The sequence below is a fragment of the Pleurodeles waltl genome, chromosome 3_1, assembly GCF_031143425.1.
Source record: "Pleurodeles waltl isolate 20211129_DDA chromosome 3_1, aPleWal1.hap1.20221129, whole genome shotgun sequence".
Taxonomy (NCBI): Eukaryota; Metazoa; Chordata; class Amphibia; order Caudata; family Salamandridae; genus Pleurodeles; species Pleurodeles waltl.
In genome coordinates this window covers 921,821,807-921,845,924 of record NC_090440.1, presented here as the reverse complement: position 1 = coordinate 921,845,924, position 24,118 = coordinate 921,821,807, and the positions used below count along the sequence as shown (strand labels likewise).

The 24,118-nt window shown below is 43.7% G+C and overlaps 1 protein-coding gene across 1 annotated transcript in view; it reads right to left on the bottom strand.

Annotated features, from left to right (window-relative positions):
* LOC138284761 (uromodulin-like) overlaps positions 1-24,118 on the bottom strand; it is a 199,427-nt gene that overhangs the window by 125,523 nt on the left and 49,786 nt on the right. Inside the window, exon 3 of the mRNA XM_069223899.1 lies at positions 12,909-13,123. Within this exon, the coding sequence (XP_069080000.1) occupies positions 12,909-13,123 (215 nt within the window). The remainder of the gene's footprint in view (positions 1-12,908; positions 13,124-24,118) is intronic.

The following is a 24,118-nucleotide window of genomic DNA, read 5'->3' as shown; positions in this document are numbered from 1 at the left end:
ACCGCCAACTCAAGCACCGCTGAACAGGGCACCGGCAACTCAAGCACCGCTAGCCCATGAGCGACAGGGGCACTGACGCAACTGGGTCAGTCACGGGGTGAGTGATGCACTCTGGGCACCAGTCCCCCTCCAGAACCAATGGAGACATCCATCCACTACCTCTGTCCTTCACAGGATGAAGCACTCTGGGCACCAGTCCCCCTCCAGAACCAGTGGAGACAACCATCCACTACCTCTGTCCTTCACAGGATGAAGCACTCTGGGCACCAGTTCCCCTCCAGAACCAGTGGAGACTGTTATCCACTTGAGAGACTGTGGCTTTGCACTCCCCAGGACTGAACAGTGGGCAAGCCACCCGCTGTAGAGACTTGTGAGACTGTGGCTTTGCACTCCCCAGGATTGAACAGTGGGCAAACCACCCACTGTAGAGACTTGAGAGACTGTGGCTTTGCACTCCCCAGGATTGAACAGTGGGCAAGCCACCCACTGTAGAGACTTGAGAGACTGTGGCTTTGCACTCCCCAGGATTGAACAGTGGGCAAGCCACCCACTGTAGAGACTTGAGAGACTGTGGCTTTGCACTCCCCAGGATGGAACAGTGGGCATGTGGCCCCCTCGTGGATTTTGCGTCGTGCACTCAAGCGGCTGAGGTGCCCCCCCTTTCCCTCCCCCTGAGGTACCTGTTTTGTTGCTCTCTGATGCCCCTGCAGTGTTCTCTCCGTCATGGTCGGGGATCTTGTGTGGTCCTCGCCCATACCGTGTGGTCCCAGTGTTCCACGTACTTTCTTTGTGCAATACCTGGACTTTTAGGCCTGGTATTTATTTTGTACATGGTGTATATATATATATATATATATATTTCTGCCTACTTGTTTGTAAGATATTCCGATGGTTACACTCATTTTCTTTGGTCTTTGCATTCTTCCGGGGGGGTTTGGAGGGTGTAACTGTGATGTATTGATATGCATTAGTGTGTATGTTGTAGTGGGTGGGGGGGTGGCGTGTGTGTCCCCCTGTTTTTTCCCTCCCCCTCCCCTGTGTCGTAGGTGCAGTACTCACTGTGGTCTTCGCCGCCGGCGTTCGTGCTCCTGGTAGAGGAGCAGGAAGACTATCGCAGGTAGGATTTGGAGTTCCATGGTGTCCTCATTCCTTGTGGAGTGTATAGAGGTGAGCGTTTTCCCTTCGAAATTCCTGTTTCCACCGTGTTTTTACCCACTGTGTATCCGCCCCGCAAAAGATGGCGGATTGGCCTGTCATAATAGTGTGGGCGGTACATTGTCTCCCGTCTGTCTGTTGGCGGTGACCGCAAAGCTGTTTGTTTGTACCGCCGTGGCGGTCAGAGTGTTAAAGTGGCTGTCTTTGTTGGCGGTTTCCGCCACGGTCATAATTGAAAAAAAAATTCCACCCACCTGTTGGCGGTCTTACCGCCGCTTTAACACCGACCGCCAGGGTTGTAATGACCACCATAGTCTGTTACCCAGTGGGGACGGGGGACATCTTTAGTATCAGACTGTCATATACTATGTACATGTGTTTAGTCCTTTTGATTTCCTTCCCCTTAATTTTCGGTAAGTCAACACCTCTGTATTCAGCTCCTTCCAGGTTTTGTTGATCATGCCCAACTTCCTAACCCCTCTCCATACCATCCTGGGTACCGAATGCATCCTAAACATAGCTGCACCACCCCACCGGTCTTTCCCATTCACAAAGTTTTCTTCAACAGCTTAAACTACTACCTATTGCCTGGACCAGGTCATTTACACTTAAGTGAAGTAACAACACCTCAGCTGCAGCCACTTGTCCCTCAGCTTCCATAAGGAGGGCATTCACATCTCATACCCTACTAATGAACAGTGTTTGCCCACATGGGCCCCAGTCCACTACATGATAGAGTGTCTGCACATTCATACCTCCTTTCTACTATTCCTTGCCACCTGACTTGATGAAGAAAACATCATGATCAATCCATAATCCCTATTTCTTCACTCCCTGAGCACACATAACCCAATATATAATCACTATTCCACCTTCTCAAAGACTTCAGCTACCCTTACTTTAAGTCTACATTAAACCCCCTCAATGGCTGCACCTATCCGGAAAGAACTAGGCCCATAATTATACATTTTTAGCACCGCATTTGCGTCAAATTTACAAAATACAATTTATTTTTTGCAAGTTTGTGCTGCTTTTGCGTCACAAAATGGCAAGAATGCAGCACTTAGAACGTATAAATATGGGCCCAAGTGCTAAATCTCATTGAGCCCAATCCACCCCTCGGTAAGCAGAATTTAAACACCCCTGCGTGGCCATCACTTTACTTCAAAAACAAAGGGCCTCCGATCTCATCTGCTCATGCTCATACCAAGCATATTGCTGCTACTCCTGAAGACCCTGTAAATATTACATTTCTGCACCCACACTACTCATCCTATCACCCCTCAGATGCACATATTCCTTTTGGAAACCTCATACTCCTTTACCCCACCACCTCTGGCACCCAAAATGCCCCAAAGAACAAAACCAAAACAATCGCTCTTGACAGCTTAACTGTTCACGTCGATGAACACACTTGTCTCACCTGAGAGATAATGCCCTGCACAAAGTTCATCATCATTGCCAACTGATAGTCTCCTCTTTAACCCCTCTCACTAGCACATTCTTGCAAAATCCTCCTGCTCAACTCCCAACCTCTCAACACATATTGCCATAAGCACTTCCCATAGAAAGTTATCCCTGATAAATTCCTGGAAATTGAAACTGATGCCATACCCACTTATATCTTACTCAGTAAAAGGTCGACTATATCCCATTTCCCTTCCTCTACATCGCAACCTGCTTACTCCTTTTTCATGTTCCGTAGCCTAGGAATTCCTTCCTCACATGGCAGGGCAGTTTTCTTGTCAGTGCGGCAAATGCCCTCTCAGTCCGAACATCCCCACTTCTCATGGGACACTCCTGCCATCAGATTTGATTTGGGTACCAAGCCACTGAACCTGAGCCCCTGTGAGCAAGATACATCAACAGCCACGCTGCTGTCATGCGCAGGAATGTCCCTTAATCCAAACAAAATGTTCCAGTACAAGGACAGGAAACCACTGCCCAATATAAAACAACACTTACTGTCATTTGCAGATAACTTACTTATTACATGCACCTACACTTCAGAATCCACCACGAATATCACCATCCTATTTTGCAGATCCTCATACTACAACCCAACTACGAGCATCACTGGAAAAAATCCAAGAAGGCTTGGTCCACACAGCAATTCTGAGGAAGGCCTGCTGTTAGGAGTATGTCAAGTGAAAGAGCTGAAGACGGCTTTGTTTTGGAAGTATGATTATGTCATTGTGCTGTGGGAAGGCATGTTTCTGTGAGCTTGGAAACTACAGAGAGAGAATGTTTCTGTCAATGCATCCCAAGATGCAGCCCTGAGCGACAACCCTTTTAGTTTGATAAATCGAACAGTGCTCAGACAGACATGATGCTGTGGGCCCATCACTGGGGTGTTTTGTAGAAAATATAAGCAACGTAAAACCGGTTACAAGGTGCAGCTAATCTCCTAAGCAGATAAACATTATTTATAAATGCAGAGTGAAGCGGGGAATAGTGGCCCGGGAAACAAAGGCATTCCTACTAGCGCTTAATTTGTAAAAATAATAAGTTCTGGTGCTATTAAGATCGGGTATCCACTGTGTAGTCTTGATTTCACACCATTCCTCTAATACCTGTCAATATCTCACTCTTGCAGGTTCTTTCCATCCTTCTCTACCCCTTTCTTTTTCACTTTTGTAGCTTTCTCTTTATTGCACTGGATCAAAAGATTGTAGAGGAAAAATGTTTGCCAGTTCCCACACATGAGTGCCAAGGGCCCCACCTGCACTACCAGCTCAAATTAAGCATAGTTGCCTACAGAACCATTGCCGGATCTGGGGAGCGAGGAGAGAAGGCTCTCATTCTGCAGTTCTAAAACTATGGTAAGTGAATCCTTGGGGGTCCATGACAACTACTCTAAGTGTGCACAACTGTTTGGAAAATTAAATATTATTAGTAGATTAATGAAGTACATACACATAAAAACAAATGTAAACATTTTAAAATGTTTTGTAAATGTGAAGGAATTTGACATTTGGGGCTAAACATTGAGGGCCTGATTCACAGTGGTAAACTTAAACTTTTGTGTAAGTTTACATTTGTTTGGTAGTCACAAACTCCGAGTTAATAGTAAGATTACAACTGCAGAGACTCTGTAGTCAGAACAGAGGCTTATCTTTTATGTGCGGAGTTCTGTGCTCTTAATGCAGAAACTGTAATTTTACCTTAGTGAATTAGGCCCTAAATTGGTATCCTTATCTAGATTAGCGAATGCAGTACAAATACAGCAAATCAGATCTGATACTGATGATGGTGGCCTCAATTGTAGCACCTAGATGGGTCCCCAGAATCTAAGAGTGATTCAAGAGGGGTTTACAGAATGTAAAAGGTTAAGAACTGCTCATCTAATGTATTACAATGAAAAGAGAAAGTGATGGGATTCAGAGAACGAAAACTAGACAAGGACTAAAACAACTAAATTATTGGTCCAGAAATATAGCTCTGTACCAGTGCGTTATCTGAGCCAGGAGTTACAGGTGAAGCCCACTGCTCTAATTTTTTTGGGACCAGTGTTAGAAATTGGGTTTCAGGCTGGCAGCTGTGTGCACAATCACAATCCACAATCCTAGACAGGGTAGGCAAAATACACACTAAAAGTCCAGGCTGACCACGATGGAGCATGGGTCAGATACAGTCCCAGACAAGTACAGCTCGAGTTTTACCTTCTCAAAATTGAGCCAAAAGTCCCATTCGAGGGGAAGAAGGTTGCTGGAAGCAAGAAGGATGTCGCTGATAGTGGTCTGGGGGCCCGAAGAGTCGGCCAGGCGTCGTGGACTAGCAATGCTTGCTGTACAAATTGACAAACTGACTGCGACTTGCACCTATTTTTTGTGCAAGCGGCGTGATTCTGGTGAGAGCAGGTCTGTCCGCAATTGCAAAGTGCCCAAGCCTTGAGTTTAAGAGCCACACAACCACTTCCAGGGGCCTGAGAGGACCCTCTCGGGGATCAGGAGCTTCTTGGAAACTGGTCCAGGAACAGAGGGGAGCCTGCTCTGTCCCAGAGGCTCAGACCAGGAGGCCAACAGACTAACCCTCTGTGTCACTCTTGGGTCCTGAGAGCAAGATTGAGATGCTGGTCCAGTTCTTCTTTCTGAGGCAGAAGGACAGCAGATCCATCAGTGTATCAGTCCAGCAGAGTATCAGTCTTTGTGGCAGCACAGCAGTCCTTCTTACTGGCAGGGTATACACAGGTACGGAAGTGTACTGAGTTGGTGGTGGGTGAGGTCCAGTATTTATACTGTGGTGCCCTGGTTCTGGAAGATGGAAAAAGCTTCTAGACAGTGACTTTAAAGTGCAGGGACCCCCCTTCCTCCCATGCCATGGCTCTAAGCTAGCTGGAGTGACAATATAGGATTGTTACATCTATTGTGTGTGGACAGGGCACAGTACATTCAGATACAAGTGTGAGGTTATGACCAGCTTCTCCCCCCCATCCTGCCCTGGATGGTACATCAGTAACACTTAAGCTTCCTTTGTGTGTGGCTGTCTAGACGGTATGCACATTTTCAGCTATCACTCTATCCCAGATATGTTTTGGAGACAGAATGCAAGCATACAGAGCTTAGAGCAAGAAACTAAAAGGGCCATTTTCAAAATGGTACTAATAAATCCCACCCTACCATTACATTAAGGAAGATTTATCATTACAATTTCAATAGTTCTAAACACAACAGGTTTACCTCTTCCCAATCAGGAATTACAGCTTATTGAATGTAATAAAGAATCCCCAATGTTATCATATGAGAGGAGTATGCCTCACAGCAGTGAAAAACAAATTTGAGGGTTTTTCACTACTAGGCTATGTAAAATCTAAAAGTATATGTCCTACCTTTTAATTAGACAGCACCTTGCCCTATGGGCTACCTAGGGGCGCCTTTAGGGAGGACCTATATGTAATAAAAAGGGGAGTTTAAGGCTTGGCAAGGGGTTTTAAATGCCATGTTGACGTGGCAGTTTAAAACTGCACACTCAGGCTCTGCAGTGGCAGGCCCAAAACATGTTTGAAGGGCTACCGAAGTGGATGGCACAACTAGTGCTGCATGCCCAGTAGTAGCACTTAATTTACAGACCCTGGGCACTACAGTGCACTTTACATGGGACTTATAAGTAAATTAAATATACCAATTGTGGATAGGCCAATACTACAATTTTTTAAGCAGAGGGCAATGCACGTTAGCACTGGTTAGCAGTGCTAAAGTGCCCAGAGTCCTAACACCAACAAAAAAGGGTCCTGCAAAAATGGAGGAGGAGAGAAAAAGGGTCTGAGGAAAAAGACCAGCCTAAGGTTGACAGGTCTAACAACCGGCATCTATTTTTCCTCATCGGAAATTTACAGAGCGCAAAAGAGGGAAAACACACAAAGTAGAAAGGAGGAGGAGAATGACACAAAACTGTCACAAAGGGGGAAAGCACAAACTTGCAGAACTGGGAAAGAGTAGTAGAGGAATATGCAGTGCACATATAGGACAGCAGTGTCCCACCTGGAGCATTGCAATTTAGAATGGATTATACAATGGGATTAAATGGTAATTGTAAGAAATGCCATTATGGGTATAGGGGGGTGGAACCCGCACTCCTGCAACAACCACAACCCATGTCAGACTGAACCATGAAAGTCACTAATTTAACCTGTGCCTAACCCTTCAGTGATCTGGCACAAAATCAGTCAGGCTTAATATAGAGGCAATGTGTTAAGTATTTAAGCAGCACGCAAACAGTAATAAAGAGGTCAGCATGACAAAAATCCAATCAGTAGAATAAGATATGCAGTTTCAAAGTTTTAGGTAAGTATATCTCCTAAAATCACAAATTGCCACTCACAGTCATCTGGTCATGCTAGACTGCTGAGAACAGGAGGTCAGCCAACTAACCCTTGAAGTCACTCAGGTTAGCCTGTTATGATGGGAGCAGAGCAGGCCTCAGGCAGGGCAGGGCATGCCTCAAGCACCAGTACAGTCATCTGGGGAACAAGGCAGGCCTCAAGCAGCAGGGCAGTCCTCCGGAGGAACAAGGCAAGCCACAAGTAGCAGGCCAGTCCTCTGGTAGCAGAAAAGAAGTCCTCTGAGGAACAAGGCAGACCTCAAGCAGCAGATCAGTCCTAGAACAAGGCAGGCCTCAAGTAGCAGGGGCACCTTCTAGGAAACAAGGGAGTTCTTCTGTAATGTCTGCAGGTTCAGGTGTTCTGAAGGTCCAATATTTACACCTAGTGCTGGCTGTTGAAGAGGGAAAATCTTCTAAGCTATCCCCACATCTGCTGCTGGAAAGCAATTAGTTGAGATACACAAATTGGCAATACAATCGCAAGTGTCATTAAATTTTGTAGAGTGCCCATGGGTGAAGAAATCACGTCTCTGTTCAGTACGAATCAGAGCAGTTATTCTCCTCCCTTCTCAAGGCTCCAAGAAGCCTGGGATGAGAAAAGACTAGTGTCAGATTCCTTTGTGTCTGTGCTGGAGGTAGCCCTTTGAACTGTAAGTAGGGCAGACAACATCTCTGCCACCAGCCCTCCTAGAAGGATGGCCTTTTTCCAGTTATACCCAGGTCCTATGTTCACTGTCTGGGCCCAAAATGCACTCCTGATGGGGAAGGAATTAATAGGCCAAGGCAGCTGGATAGTCTTGAAATCATAAAGTTTCGGGTAGGAACATGACAACTTTCTAAAAGTGGCATTTTCAAAATTCAAATTTACAATCTGACTTTACCATTAGAGAGGATTTTAAATTACAAGTCATTTGAGTCCAAACATGTTATTTATATCTGCTCCCAATCAAATGTTTTCACTTATAAAATGTAATAGGGTTATCCAATGTCCCCCTATGTGAGAGGTAGGCCTCATATCAGTAAAAAACAAATATAAGAGTTTTTTCACTACCAGAACATATGAGACTTAAAAACACATGTCCTACTTTTTAAATACAGTGTCTCCTGTCCGTTAAGCTCTCTAGTGCCTACCGTAGGGTTGGAAGGTTTAGGCCTGGCAAAAGGTGTATTTTGCCAGGTCGGTTTGACAGTTTAAACTGCACTACAGGCTGCAATGGTATTCTAGAGACAGCCTTTAAAGTGCTTCTTTAGTGGGTGGCACAATGAGTGCCACACGCCTAATTTACAGGCCCTGTGTACATGTAGTGCCACTTTACTAGAGACTTATTTGTAAGTTAAATGTGCCATTGATATATAGGCCAAATACCAAGCTTAAGGGAGAGAGCACAAGTACTTTAACTCTGGTTAGCAGTAGTAAAGTGCACAGAGTCCTTATGCCACCATTGACCAATTTTAGAAAACAGGAGCAGTGGAGATAAATCATTTGGAAGAGGACTATACCAAGGATGTCAGGTCTAACAGTGACCTTGTCAGCAGAAAGGAGTTTGTGTTTAGGGAGGGAGTAGTTTTGAAAGGATGCCTTTATGAAGATAATACATATCACCATTTAAATATGAAATGCATTCCAGTGGATAAATAAAAGAGAAACCTAAATATCATAGAGAACCCTCCAGCCAAGAGAAGTGAAAATGAGACCAAAACAGCATAGGTGAAAAAATGGCTAACTCAAAAGACAGATGAATGGAGCAGGTGTTCACATGCTTTGTGCTTGTTTCTGGTTGCATTAAGAGGTTTGGCATGACCACTTGCAAACTGAAAGTAAAGACATTTATTTTCTTAATTCCTGGTGATAAATCTTTCCAAAGGATGCATGTAGCAGAACTAGTTTAGATTGGTTCTCCTTTGAGATGCCTAATCCAGTGTGCTCAGACACATTCTTTGTGTACTGATGCCCCTCACAGCAGGGTAGTCTCTAACCTGTAGCACCCACAACAGAGGCGCAAAGAGGCGTGAGGCTTCAGCACTTCCCTGTCATCAGCCAAACTGAAAGTGTGATCAAGGAAGACAAATATGGCTGAGGTTAATGGGCTCATAGGCTTCCTAATGGGTGCCCCTTGACCTTGTGCAACTGATCCTACAGACCCAACCGTCTACCTACCACCTAACAATTAGTATTGCTTCAGGAAGTCTAACCAGCAGCCCCTTGCTAACAAACTCCTCATTTAATTTTTAAAGGGAGCCCCTCACCTTTCACCTTGTGTCATGCCACAACCAACGGCATCCAAATGGGTCCCACTTTGCTTTTATAAATAATATTGTGAGCCAACCTTGAGGGTGAACATCGGTAACATTCACTCCAGCATTTGCAGAATCGTCCATCAATGTTCGAGTCCTGCAACTGCCTTATGCTAAAACCCTCTGAAGTGATCAGATGTCCTTGCGCAAGCAGTGGTCTAGGGGATATCCTGTTTGACCTAATCTAGTGCATAGCGAAGTTCCTAGTATAGCACTATCGGCATACAATGGAATGGTTTGCTTGAGCACACAGGACTAATCCTAATAACCAAAAGTGACCAATAACACTGAACTACTCATTAACCTTGAGTTTTTGGAGCAGCATGGTACCTGGGCATAAAACAGATCAATGCCTCGTCAGGGGTAGTAAGTGCTATATAAATGCAATTACAGTAGAATTGCAATATTAATTTGGGGTTTATAAAAATAGCCTAGAAGAACTGCTTTGACACGTTTTTAGATTACAACACAATTTAATATGTTTAAATAATTCTTCCAATTTGTATGGCCTCCTAAAGATGCAGTCCCCAGGAATTTTTTGGGCCAAGTGTCCCACCCTCCAAAGAGTACACATCATACACATTGCTACTCACCTGACCACTTCATTCATTTCCCCAGTTAAGCTGATGAGATTTGGCAACAGGGGCATAATGCATTCATGGTTACCATGGTTGCCTGACTCAAGGCAGCAGACATCAGCAAGTGTTTACCTGTATTTTTCTTAGGCTACAGGTCAAATCAACATGGTTGCTACATCCAATGATAAGGTCATTGTTTATGGCGACTAAGGGCCTCATTACAAGTCTGGCGGTGGGATTGCCAGGGGACAGCCGTCACCACTGGGAACAAGGTTCCCGACGGCCTGGACTTGTGATCAGCCACAGCAGCGCTGAATTCAGCACCATTGTGCTGATCACGACTCCTGTTTCCATCAACCTTTCCAAAGGGTGAAAGGCTGGCAGAAACACAGTGCTGAGGGATATTGGGGGATACCTGCAAGCCCATGCCCATGAGATAGGCAGTGCAGGGCCCCCCTGCCCCGCACCCTCGGAATGCGCACTGTCAGCTTTGCAGACAGTGCGCATTCCGAGGATGTTGCAGTGCTACAGTATTTGCCTCGACTCCCTTAAGGGAACTGAGACAAATACCGTAGCACTGATCCCACCTGTCTGACCGATGGGAACGTTGTAGTATGATGTTCCCGCTGGTCAGCCTGATGGGAACATAGTAATACAACTGGGGGAGGCAGCCAGTATGATGGCTGTCTCCTCCCTGCGAGTTTAGCGTCGGAGTTTTCCGACCTCCAAACTCGAAATGAGAGCCTTACATCCTGAGCCGTATTTAGGCTAGACATTGTGTAGGCAATCTAAATGTTCATATCCGCATCCACTTTGTCCAAGTACCTACCTATATTTAGAGTTGATCTTACCCTAACTGTCTCTCTCAAAAGGGTTACTGACTTTAAGTTTTTCCATCTCAGTGACGTTTAATAGCATTAAAACCAGGGCTTAAAATTGGAGTGCTAAGAAATGGGCAAAGCCCAGTCTCCTCCAGCCTCTAATAGGGCTTACTTTACCTGGGAGTGGCCCTGCCGCATTCTCTAGACACACTGTGCCACAAGAGAGCAAAGGCCTGCAGAGGTTCTGCTTCTTCCTTTAGCCCTCCCTTCCAAACATCTACAAACAGGATTAATATTTCTTTGACTGCAGGAGAATGAGGGCACCTTTAACTTCGGACTGCAGTGGTGGGCTGGACTCACTGGTAGCAAGAACTGATGTTGAGCTATTCCTCCAGTGAAGGTCCTGAATCTTCCTTCTGCCCTTTTGTAGCCCAAAAGAAGATGAAAGTGTCCTCCCCTTCAGGACAGTGAAGCTTCTCTTAACCTCGCATGCCAGCTTGCAGTGGCCACCTGGAGCCTGGGGACTGTGGGCCTGATTTAGATTTCAGCAGACAGGTTACTTTTTCATAAGGGTGACGGATATCCAGTCACCATTATGTAACCCATCCACCAAAATCTAAATCAGGCCTTGTGTTTGGTGTAGTCCTTGAGTATAGGTCCTGTCTACTCTGGCATAGGCCCATCTTTCTCAGCTACCTGCTGCTTGTCTCCTCTATATATTATGACTAAACACCTCAATAATAGTGTTCCTAGCACAAAACGCCTTACACACAATCTATTAGACTAGACGGTGGATGCTAAAAGCTCTAGTGGTTACTTCGTCAATATTGCACAAACAAACAATCATTGACCACCAGGTGACATGAAATACCTGTACCTCAATGTTAATGTGAAGCTTTACTACTTCACTTCTCCGCTTGCAATTATGGAAAAGCTAAGAAGTGTTGTTATTTCCCTCAACTCATGAGTGTAAAACCTCTTCTGGTTAAAGTAGACTCGACCTTCTGGTAGTAGGAGGGAAATGGGCCCTCTGTGTGGGATCTGATTGGAGGGAAATGGGCTCTCTGTGTGGGACCTGAGCTTTTTGTTTGTTCTCATTTCTCTGCTTTAGGAACTATCATCTTATGCTGGTGGAACCTACAGGTACTGCAGTCTGACAGCTATATCCTTTTCTTCAGCTGTTATTCCATCAAGTGACACTTCCACATATCCCTGCCCCACAAGCCTTCACTCCATCAGATACATCTCCCACCTACAAGTATGGACTGAAACTGAAATTAGGCCCTGGCACAAAAATAAACGTGGCCCCCATTAGTGAGTCAAATAACTAAAAAAGTTGCCTACATTCTCTAATCGTGGCAGTTTTGAATTTGCAAAGACACTTTATACGTGTTTTGCAGAATAGGGGAGACTGCATTTGTGCTTTATGCAGGCAATGATTGTGGCAATCAACAATAAAAACTGGCCCACCAGACCATAAAACTGACACACAAACATCCAAAAAAACGGCCCACACACTGACCTGTCAGGCCAGCCCTTCAGACACTGCCAGGTTACCTTACAGGCCACTACAATGCTGCCCACCGGACTGTCCCACAACATTCCTGTCTCACAGCCCGTTCTAACACCCCTCTCCTTTATTGCATCAGGGGAGTTCCTTAGAGTCTCCTCTCACACACTACAAGATGACGCTCCTAAAACTGCTTCTTTTGCACCATCAGGTGTCTTAGCTGCAGACCTCTCTCATCTGTCTCATACCATCAGATGTTTCTCTTACACTTCCAATGGGCTCCCCCACACCAGGTGGCTATCCCATAGCCATCTTATGTCAGCACACTCTCCGATTGTCACCTCTCTCCCACCATCAATTGACTCCTTCACAGTCACCTCTTTCCCACCCTAAGGCCCCTCTCCCTCACCAGGCTCTCACTCCACCAGATGACTCTCTAATAGCCAACTCTCTTTTACCTTAATATAACACTCCCTTAAGCATCCTCTGTCCTTCCATCAACTGATCTCCCCCAGCCAGCTCTCTCACGCTAGTACACAAGTGCTCTGTAGTCACTATTCTCACACCAACCTCAGAATCCCTCCAAATGCCCCCTCTCTCTTACCGTAAGGGGTCTCACCCTGACCATCCATCACACATGCAAGATGACTCTTTAACAGGTGGTTCTGTTGTACATTTGTAGGTGACTTTCATACACCTTTATGCGGCTCTCCAATTGACCCCTCTTACCGTCATTACATTTCCACAGTAGGCAGTTCTGGCTGTGGCTGTGATGTCATACACAAATATACCATTCAGCAAGGTTATATTGGCTCCTGTGCAGTTAGTGTCAGCCAGGGATGTGTTTTGAGGGTCGATATGCAACTTCTTGGTTAGGCATTTACCAACAGAGACCACCATCTTACCGGAAAGGCAGTTGACAATTGGATCAATGTCATTGTAAGCTGGAAAAGAAAAAAGATCAACTTTGGTGCTGATTTTGAATGAAACGACATTTATAATCCACATCATTTCTTATAAGTTGACTTCCAAAATAATTTTTCCCAGAAACAAAAATTCAGCTGTCCTGGAAGATTATAAACTATCCAATTGGCAACCCTGCATCTGTCAGGAGCATAAAGGCCTTGGTAATTAACTAGTAGATGGAATTGTTTCAAAGTGCCTTCTGGGTAAAGTCACAATCATCTACATCTTTGTTAACATTTACTGGATCTTAGTTTTCCCAACCCACACGTTATGTATCTGCAGATTTAATAGTCTAACTTTTAGAATCCCTGCATTGGCTACTCTGTTGTGAGAGGACTAGAGTGCTACACGTGAAAGGTCAGAGCAAGAAGATCTTGGGAGCTCAGGAACATTGATTTATTTATTTTATGTAATGGTTTTAAATAGTGCCCAGGCACTGTGCATTCTAAAAGCACTCTGCACTGTAACAAGAACAATGACGATACTGTCTTACATTGAATAGAGAACTGTATGAGACAAGACTGGTCTAAACAAAATAGGAATGAGAGGCAAGGTAGTGAAAAAAATTCAAACTTCGGCCTTCCATGAAACTAGTGGTCAACAAAGGAGGAATTTATTTACTGTTTATTATCCAAAGTTGGGATCCCAGCGGGAACATTGTAATATGACTGGGGGGATGCGGTCGGCATGACAGTGGAGTTCCCCACGGCATTGGCGGTCAGGTGGTGGGACCGCCAATGTTGTAATGAGCCCCATTGTCTGACCATAATATTGTGTCAAAATATTGTGATTAAAAAAATAGTATGGGCAAAAATATCTTAGGGGAGGTTATTGTTTGTAGCTTTACAAAAATAATTATGTTTAACATATAGCTTTGTATAATGTGTTTTTATTATGCTCTTTGCATTGAATTATGCTTTTATCTATTTGTTTATATTTTTGTGAAATGTATCTGTAATTATTTTTAAATGTAAGATAGTAATGGAGACTTTCTTGGAGTAATTGTGTTTATTGTGACATTGGGTAGGTAGTGTTTTTTAAAATTATATGTTAATTTATTTGAAATTACTAGCATCACTTATTTATTATTTAACCCCTTTGCTCCCAGGCCTTTTCGCCCTTCTGTGCCGAGCCTTTTTTTGCCTATTTGGGTCAGTTCACGCTTAGGCCCTGATAACTTTTTGCCACATAAGCCATCCACACCAAATTTGTGTCCTTTTTTCCAACATCCTAGGCATTCTAAAGGTACCCAGAGTTTGTGGGTTCCCCTGGAGGAGACCATGAAATTAGCCAGAATACAGCTAAAATTTGTTTTTTTAAACAAAATGGGTAGAAAGGGCTGCAGAAGAAAGCATGTGGGTTTTTCCCTGAAAATGCCATCATCAAAGGGTTTATGGCGCTAAAATCACCATCTTCCCAGCTTTCAAGAGCAGGCAGACTTGAATCATAAAACCACATTTGTCAACACAATTTTGGCATTTTACTGGGACATACCCCATTTTTACTAGTTTTTGTGCTTTTAACCTCCTTCCAGTTAGTGACAGAAATGGGTGTGAAACCAATGCTGGATCCAGGACAGCTAAACATGTCTGAAAAGTAGACAAAATTTAGAATTCAGCAAGGGGTCATATGTGTAGATCCTTCATGGATTTCTTACAGAGAGTAACAGCTAAAATAAAAATAAAATTGAAATGGAGGTGAAAAAAAGAGCCATTTCTGTCCATGTTTTCTTCTATAACTTTTTCCAACTATGGGAGATTTTTTAAAGCAATATACCGTTATGTCTGCTGGACACTTCTGGTTGCGGGGATATATCGGGCTTATAAGTTCATCAAGAACCCTAGGTACCCAGAGCCAATAAATGAGCTGCACCTTGCAATGGGTTTTCATTGTATACCGGATTTACAGCCATTCATTTGGTGAAATATAAAGAGTGAAATATTGGTATCAAGGAAACCTTTGTATTTCCAAAATGGGCACAAGATAAGGTGTTGAGAAGCAGTGGTTATTTGCACATCTCTGAATTCCGGGGTCCCCATACTAGCATGTGAATTACAGGGCATTTCTCAAATAGATTTCTTTTTTACACATTTGTCTTACATTTGGAAGGAAAACATGTAGAGAAAGACAAGGGGCAATAACACTTGTACTTCAATTCTGTGTTCCTCCATGTCTCTTGATAAAAATGGTACCTCACTTGTGTGGGCAGACCTAGTACCCGAGACAGGAAACGCAACATGGACACATCACATTTTTACATTTAAATCTTACGTGTTTTTTGGAAAGTGCTAGCTGTGGATTTTAGCCTCTAGCTCAGCCGGCACCTTGGGAAGCCTACCAAACCTGTGCATTTTTGAAAACTAAGCACCTAGGGAAATCCAGGATGGGGCGACCTGTGGGGCTCTCACCAGGTTCTGTTACCCAGAATCCTTTGTAAACCTCAAAATCTGGCAAAGAAACACTTTTTCCTCACATTTCAGTGACGAAAGTTCAGGAATCTGAGAGGAGCCACAAATTTCCTTCTGCTCAGCACTCCTCAAAGTCTTCTGATAAAAACGGTACCTCACTTGTGAGGGTAGGCCTAGTGCCCGCAACAGTAAATGCCCAGAAACACAACATGGACACATCACATTTTCTCAAAGGAAACTGACCTGTGTTTTGCAAAGTGACTAGCTGTGGATTTTGGCCTCTAGCTCATCCACCACCTAGAAAAACATAGCAAAACTGGACATTTCTAAAAACTAGACACCTTGGGGAACCCAGGATGGGGTAACTTGTGGTGTTCTCACCAGGTTTCGTTACTCAGAATCCTTTGCAAACCTCAAATATTAACAAAAAAACACTTTTTTTGTCACATTTCGGTGCTTCAAAGTTCTGGAATCTGAGGGGAGCCACACACCTCCTTCTACCCAGCATTCCCTCACGTCTCCTGATAAAAATGGTACCTCACTTGTGTGGGTTGGCATAGTTCTTGCGACAGGAAATGCCCCAAAACATTATGTGCACACATCCAAATGATCAATGACAAAACTACCTTTTTTTGCGGGGGGCACCTGCGTTTTTGGTCCTGGGCTCAGCAGCTATATAGGGAAACCTACCAAACCCGGAGATTTCGGAAAACTAGACACCTGAGGGAGTCTAGGGAGGGGTGACTTTTGTGGATTCCCCACGGCTTTTTTACCCAGAATCCAGAGCAAACCTCAAATTTAGCTACCAAAAAATCACATTTTCCCCACATTTCTCTGTGGGCTCACTGCACTGGCACAAATTTCCTACTACCCAACGTTCCCCTTAGTCTATCGATAAAAATTATACCTCACTTGTGTAGGTGGGTCAAGTGCCTGTGACAGGGGATAGCCCAAAACATGTTAAAATTGAAGGGAACCAAAGCAGGTCCAAAAGGGAAGTTTGAAAAAAAATTTTTTAAGGCTGACTAGTGCAGCACAATTTCTATAGGTATAGATGAGACAATGCTGGGTGGTAGGAATTTTTTGGATTCCTGCAGATTCCGGAAGGTTCCATCACAAAAATATGGGAAGAATGTGTGATTTCAAACAAAGTTGGAGGTTTGTAGGGCATTATGGGTAAGAAAATGGTGCAGGGTGCATGTAAAGCACACCACCCTGGACTCACCCAGATGTTTAGTTTTCAGATGTGTCTAGGTCTCGTAGATTTTCTACATGGCAGCGTCCCAAAGTCCAAAAAGTGCAGCCCTCACCATTTCAAGTGGGACGATTTTGACAGTTAGACAAGCTCTCATGGCCCAAATGTAAAATCAAAACACAAAATAATCAAATGTCCTCTTGCTTGCTGCTGGGATAAGATATTTTAGTGTGCGGGGGAGAGCTGAAAGACTGTTACCCCTTTCAAGTTGGGGTGGGGGCATAACCATGCCTATACTGGTTGGTAGCCACTACACCACTATTTTTATTCCCTGGCATCTAGTAGGCTTTCTGCCCCCCCTCCCAGGGAGTGGATCAGGTGTAATTTCCCCATCTGCCCATTGGTGGGCAGAACAACTTTGTCCCCATTTATTTGTGGTGGGGGGAAGGCCATATCCCCATTTTAATTCTTCCCTGATGTCTGGTGGGCTTTCTGCGCCCTTGGGGGCAGATGGGCCTTACAAAAATAGGCCGATTGTCCCCCAAGGGGGGGGGGCAGAAATGGGCAACAGTAAGGTGCCTCCATGGGGAGTGACCTTTGCCCAAGGGGCTACCCCCCGAACAAAAAGCACACACACACACACCAATCCCTGGTGCCTAAGTGGTTTCTGCCCCCTTTGGGGCAGATGGGTCTAATAGAAATAGGCCGATCTGCCCCAAGGGGAGCAGAAATGGCCTAAAGTAAATTTGCCCACTAGTCAGCGACCCTTGCCTAAGGGATCGCTCCCTTTGCGTGAAATTGGCACACAAAAAAAATCTGTGGTGTCTATTGGGGGCAGATTGACCTAAGAAAAATAGGCCGCTCGGCCCCAAAGGAGGTCAAAGTGGCCTAAAATAAAAATGCCCGCAGGGGAGCGACCCTTGCCTGAGGGGTCGCTCACCATTTGTGAAAAAAAAAAAAAATACCCGGTGCCTTAAATGGCCTAAAATAAACTTGCCCCTCAGGGTAGCGACCTTTGCCTAAGGGGTCGCTCCCCTTTCGTGAAATTGTCATAAAAAAAATTCCTGGTGTCTAGTGGTTTCTGCCCCCCTTGGGGGCAGATTAGCCTAATAAAAATGGGCCAATCTGAAATCTCCTAAAATAGATTTGCCCCCCAGGGGAGTGACCCTTACCTAAGGGGTCGCTCCCCATCTTTAAAGAAAAAAAATACCTTCTGCCTAGTGGTTTGTGCCCCTGTGAAGGCAGATCAACCTTATTAAAATCGGCCGACCTGCCCCCCGGGGGGGGCAGAAATGGCCTAAAATATTTTTGCACCCTGGAGAGTGACCCTTGCGTAAGTGGTTGCTCCCCTTTCGTTAAATTGTCATAAAAAAATCCCTGGTGTCTACTGGTTTCTGCACCCTTGGGGGCAGATGAGCCTAATTATTATAGGCCGATCTGCCCCAAAGGGGGGCAGAAATGGCCTTATACAAAATGCCCCCCTTGGGGAGCAACCCTTGCCCAAGGCGCCGCTCCCCTCATGTCCATTTCTTCAAAAAAATAAACTCCCTGGTGTCTAGTGGGCATTTCTGCAGCCCGATCGCTATGCGATCGGGCTGCAGACGTGCTCAGAGAGACATGAAAGGAAAGGAAAAGCCTTTCCTTTCATGTCTCTCCAGTCTCCCCCACCCCCGATTGGAAGAGAAATGCGTTCATTTCTCTTCCGATCGCACTGGATGCTGAGCTGATGTCATCAGATGTCACTATGGGGAGTTGGGGTGGAAGGGAAAGCATTTCTCCTTCCATCCCTGCCTTAGGGTGGTTGGGCGGGAGGCGCCTGGGGGGTGTGTTAGCACTCCCTCCATGGGCTGGTGCCAGGACGTAATGGTTACGTCCACGTGCCACCGGATGTAACTATTATGTCCGTGGCGCCCAAAGGGTTAAATTATTTTATTTGTTTACATGCTTAATACATGTTTTAATCCAGTACCAAATTTACATCTTGCCTTGTGGATTTGTTTTGCAAAATTGAGTGGGTTGTGTTTTAAATAAAATATGTTTAAGTGTATTAACATTAATTATTCATTTTTTAATTGAAAATTATTATTTCAGTTATTCAATAAGTTTAATATATAACATAGTTTGTTTATGTTTTTTAGAAAAATATTTGATTCATTTTCTATAGTTGTGGAACTTATTGGGTATGTGTGAGTAGTGTTAGTTTTAAAGTCTATGATAAATATTGTTAACAGTTTAATATTTTAAATGTGTAAGTTTGATATTGTTATTTTGTTGTTTTAATGTCCGGTAATTTTACAATTATTTTATTTTATTTTTATGGAAAAGTGGTTTATTAGTGAATTGTGCTGGTAGTGGTAATGTAAAATGCTTACTAATTTATAATTATTTATTAAGTAATGTTCTTCCGTTTTAAGAGGACAACTTGTATTTAATGTGTTTTAAGTTACTTAAATTTGTTCTGCATTAATTTGTAAAAGAAAACTGTTTAGTAAATGTTTATTGCGGATTGTGAGCTTTATTGGAGAAATGGGTGGGTTGTGTCCTGTAGAAGAATTTATTACATTATAAATAATTTGAAGGTTAAATATGTAAAATTTCAAAATTGTAAACTGATGTTGAAAATATTTGTTTATTATCATAGTTTTATGGCTTGCTTTTTTATGCGTACATTTAAGGGACTATTTATTTTATATTTTTTATTTTCATTTGAATAGCTTTTAACAATATATTTTGTAAGTTGTTAATGTATTTTGTTTTTATACAGTATGATGTTTTATTGAAATTTGTACTTTAAAAAAATGTGTTTACCTTTGTAAATATTTTAAATGTTCACTTATATTATTTGGTGCATGGAATCGGACTATTAAAATGTATGTTACTTCTCTAATGTTTGTGGAATAGTACATTTAAAAACCCCACCTCCATGTATACACTTTCCCTAATGTTTGATAAAACAGATTTAGAATAGATAAGGTGACCCGCCCCATAATGCAATCCCCCCAAAATTTGTTGGTCTGAAATTAGAACTATAAATCTGACTCTCCACCATGTATTCACTTTCCTCAAACTTAGTGGAGTTGAAATAGTACAAATGCTCACCGCCCCCAAAAGTATGCGCTTTCTCCAATGTAAGTTAGATTGAAAATTGGATGATACATCTGGCCCCAATCCCTGATTATACAGGGAGTGCAGAATTATTAGGCAAGTTGTATTTTTGAGGATTAATTTTATTATTGAACAACAACCATGTTCTCAATGAACCCAAAAAACTCATTAATATCAAAGCTGAATATTTTTGGAAGTAGTTTTTAGTTTGTTTTTAGTTTTAGCTATGTTAGGGGGATATCTGTGTGTGCAGGTGACTATTACTGTGCATAATTATTAGGCAACTCAACAAAAAAAAAAATATACCCATTTCAATTATTTATTATTACCAGTGAAACCAATATAACATCTCAACATTCACAAATATACATTTCTGACATTCAAAAAAAAAAAAAAAAAAATCAGTGACCAATATAGCCACCTTTCTTTGCAAGGACACTCAAAAGCCTGCCATCCATGGATTCTGTCAGTGTTTTGATCTGTTCACCATCAACATTGCGTGCAGCAGCAACCACAGCCTCCCAGACACTGTTCAGAGAGGTGTACTGTTTTCCCTCCTTGTAAATCTCACATTTGATGATGGACCACAGGTTCTCAATGGGGTTCAGATCAGGTGAACAAGGAGGCCATGTCATTAGATTTCCTTCTTTTATACCCTTTCTTGCCAGCCACGCTGTGGAGTACTTGGACGCGTGTGATGGAGCATTGTCCTGCATGAAAATCATGTTTTTCTTGAAGGATGCAGACTTCTTCCTGTACCACTGCTTGAAGAAGGTGTCTTCCAGGAACTGGCAGTAGGACTGGGAGTTGAGCTTGACTCCATCCTCAACCCGAAAAGGCCCCACAAGCTCATCTTTGATGATACCAGCCCAAACCAGTACTCCACCTCCACCTTGCTGGCGTCTGAGTCGGACTGGAGCTCTCTGCCCTTTACCAATCCAGCCACGGGCCCATCCATCTGGCCCATCAAGACTCACTCTCATTTCATCAGTCCATAAAACCTTAGAAAAATCAGTCTTGAGATATTTCTTGGCCCAGTCTTGACGTTTCAGCTTGTGTGTCTTGTTCAGTGGTGGTCGTCTTTCAGCCTTTCTTACCTTGGCCATGTCTCTGAGTATTGCACACCTTGTGCTTTTGGGCACTCCAGTGATGTTGCAGCTCTGAAATATGGCCAAACTGGTGGCAAGTGGCATCGTGGCAGCTGCACGCTTGACTTTTCTCAGTTCATGGGCAGTTATTTTGCGCCTTGGTTTTTCCACACGCTTCTTGCGACCCTGTTGACTATTTTGAATGAAACGCTTGATTGTTCGATGATCACGCTTCAGAAGCTTTGCAATTTTAAGAGTGCTGCATCCCTCTGCAAGATATCTCACTATTTTTGACTTTTCTGAGCCTGTCAAGTCCTTCTTTTGACCCATTTTGCCAAAGGAAAGGAAGTTGCCTAATAATTATGCACACCTGATATAGGGTGTTGATGTCATTAGACCACACCCCTTCTCATTACAGAGATGCACATCACCTAATATGCTTAATTGGTAGTAGGCTTTCGAGCCTATACAGCTTGGAGTAAGACAACATGCATAAAGAGGATGATGTGGTCAAAATACTCATTTGCCTAATAATTCTGCACTCCCTGTATATACATTTTCCCCAATGTCAGTACTTTTTAAAGGTCTTAGCTTGGAGTTAGATTACTACATCGATGCAATATACTTCAAGTTATTTAAAGCATATTTATCTTTAAAGTATTTCACATTTTATTTTAATTCTTTAAATTTTTATTGTTTTTATTTTTTGTCGTGTTTTAAAATGAAAGAAAATGCATTGTGTTATGTATTTCCAAAGATTATTTATAATAGTTTATAAAATGTAAAATATTTGATATGTTTAATTTATTAATCATTCCATTTGTTTGTATTGTGTTTTATTGGGTAATATTTACATAATATTAAAAAATATTATAGGTGTATGATAAAATTATTGTAATGCATATTTTGTTATTTTACATTTATTTATAACATTAATTTAAAGTTATTTGTCATTTGCAATTTTTTTAAAGTTAATACATTACTGTTTATTTGTTATGTTTATGTTATTGTTTTAGATGTATTACATAAACATTTTTACTTTTATTTAAAATTACATTATTTAGAATGAAACACATTTACTTACCAATATAATGTATTTTGGTAATCAATATTTTTTAACTTTATCCCCTCGGGTGCAGTGGATGTAACGGTTACGTCCTGGGCAGCACCGCTCTGGTGCCCAGGACGTAACCGTACGTCCAGGCAGGGGCCCACGGGGGAAGCGCTAGCGCTCCCCCGCTGCCATGGCACCCCCCTACCCTGGGCAGGGGTGGAAGCGGAATCACTTCCCCTTCCACCCCTGCCCCCCTGCACCCCCGTGGCGTCTGATGACATCAACATGAGAACAGGCGCTGACCTTATAAGAGGCTGCCCCCACCGCGCTGGAAGTTATTATAATTAGGCCAATCCAAGGGGCGGGGGGGCAGAAACCACTAGACACAAGGTATTTTTTTGTATATACTTGTGCATAAGGGGAGCCGCCGCTTGGGCAAGGGCCGCTCCTCAGGGGGCAATTTATTTTTAGGCCATTTCTGACCCGGGGTGGGGGGGGCAGAAACCGCTAGACACTAGGGATAATTTCTTTGTTTTTTTGTTTTATGTATGTGAGGAGCAACCCCTTAGGCAAGGGTCGTTACCTTGGGGGCAAATTTACTTTTAGGACATTTATGCCCCCTCTGGGGGCAGATTGGCCTAATATAATAAGGCTGATCTGCCCTGGGGGTGGGGGGCAGAAACCCCTAGACACCAGGGATATATATTTTTTTATGTTTACTTTTTTTTTTATATATGGTGAGCGACCCATTAGGCAAGGGTCACTCCCCTAGGGGGCAAATTGTCTTTAGGCCATTTCTGCCCTCCTTGGGGGCAGATTGGCCTATTTGTATTAGGTCAATCTTCCCCCAAGGGGGGCAGAAACTACTAGACACCAGGGATTTTTATTTTTTTGCCTCAATTTCACGCAAGGGGGGCGACCTCTTAGGCAAGGATCGTTCCCCTGAGGGGCAAATTTATTTTAGGCCATTTCTGCCCCCCTTGGGGGCAGATCAGCTGTTTTTATTAGGCCAATCTGCCCTCAAGGGCGGCAGAAACCACTAGACACCAGGGAGTTTTGTTTCTTATTTATGTTTATACTTAAGGGGGGCAAAATATGTTTAGGCCTTTTCTGTCCCCGGGGGCAGAAACCCCTAGACACCAGGGATTTATTTATGTTTACCTTTTTTTTATATATGGGGAGCGACCCCTTAGGCAAGGGTCGCGCCCCGGGGGTTAAATCGTCTTTAGGCCATTTCTGCCCCCTTTGGGGGCAGATCGGCCTATTTTTGTTAGGCCAATCTGTCCCCAAGGGGGGCAGAAACCACTAGACACCAGGGATTTTTATTTTTTTACGTCAATTTCATGCAAGGGGGGCGACCCCTTAGGCAAGGGTCGTTCCACTGAGAGGCAAATTTATTTTAGGTCATTTGGCAGATCGGCCTATTTTTATTAGGTCGATCTGCCCCCAAGGGGGGCAGAAACCACTAGGCACCAGGGATTGGTGTGTGTGTATGTTTTGTTTGGGGGGCAGCCCCTTGGGCAAGGGTCACTCCCCATCGGGGGCACATTACTGTTGGCCATGTCTGCCCCCCTGGGGGCAGATCGGCCTAATTTTGGAAGGCCATCTGTCCCCAAGGGGCGCAGAAAGCCCACCAGAGACCAGGGAAGATTTTTTTCACAAAATAAGAGGGTGGGAGTTTGGCCATTCCCCCACCCCAAATAAATGGGGCCAAAGTTGTTCTGCCCACCGGTGGGCAGATGGGGCAATTACCCCGGATCCACGCCCCGGGGCGGCAGAAAGCATACTAGATGTCAGGGAATTAAAAAAATATATAAAATAGTGAGGTGATGGCTACCAACCACTATGGGCCTGGTTATGCCACCACCCCAACTGAAGGGGGTAACAGTCTTCTAACTCTCCCCCTGCACACTAAAACATCTTATCCCATGACAAGCAAGAGGACATTTGATTATTTTGGGATCTGGTTTTACATTTGGGCCATGAGAGCTTGGCTAACTCTCACAATCGTCCCACTTGGAATGTCGAGGGCTGCACTTTGTGGACTTTGGGACGCTGCCATGTAGAAAAATCCACAAGACACATCTGAAAACTAAAGATCTGGGTGATTCCAGGGTGGTGTG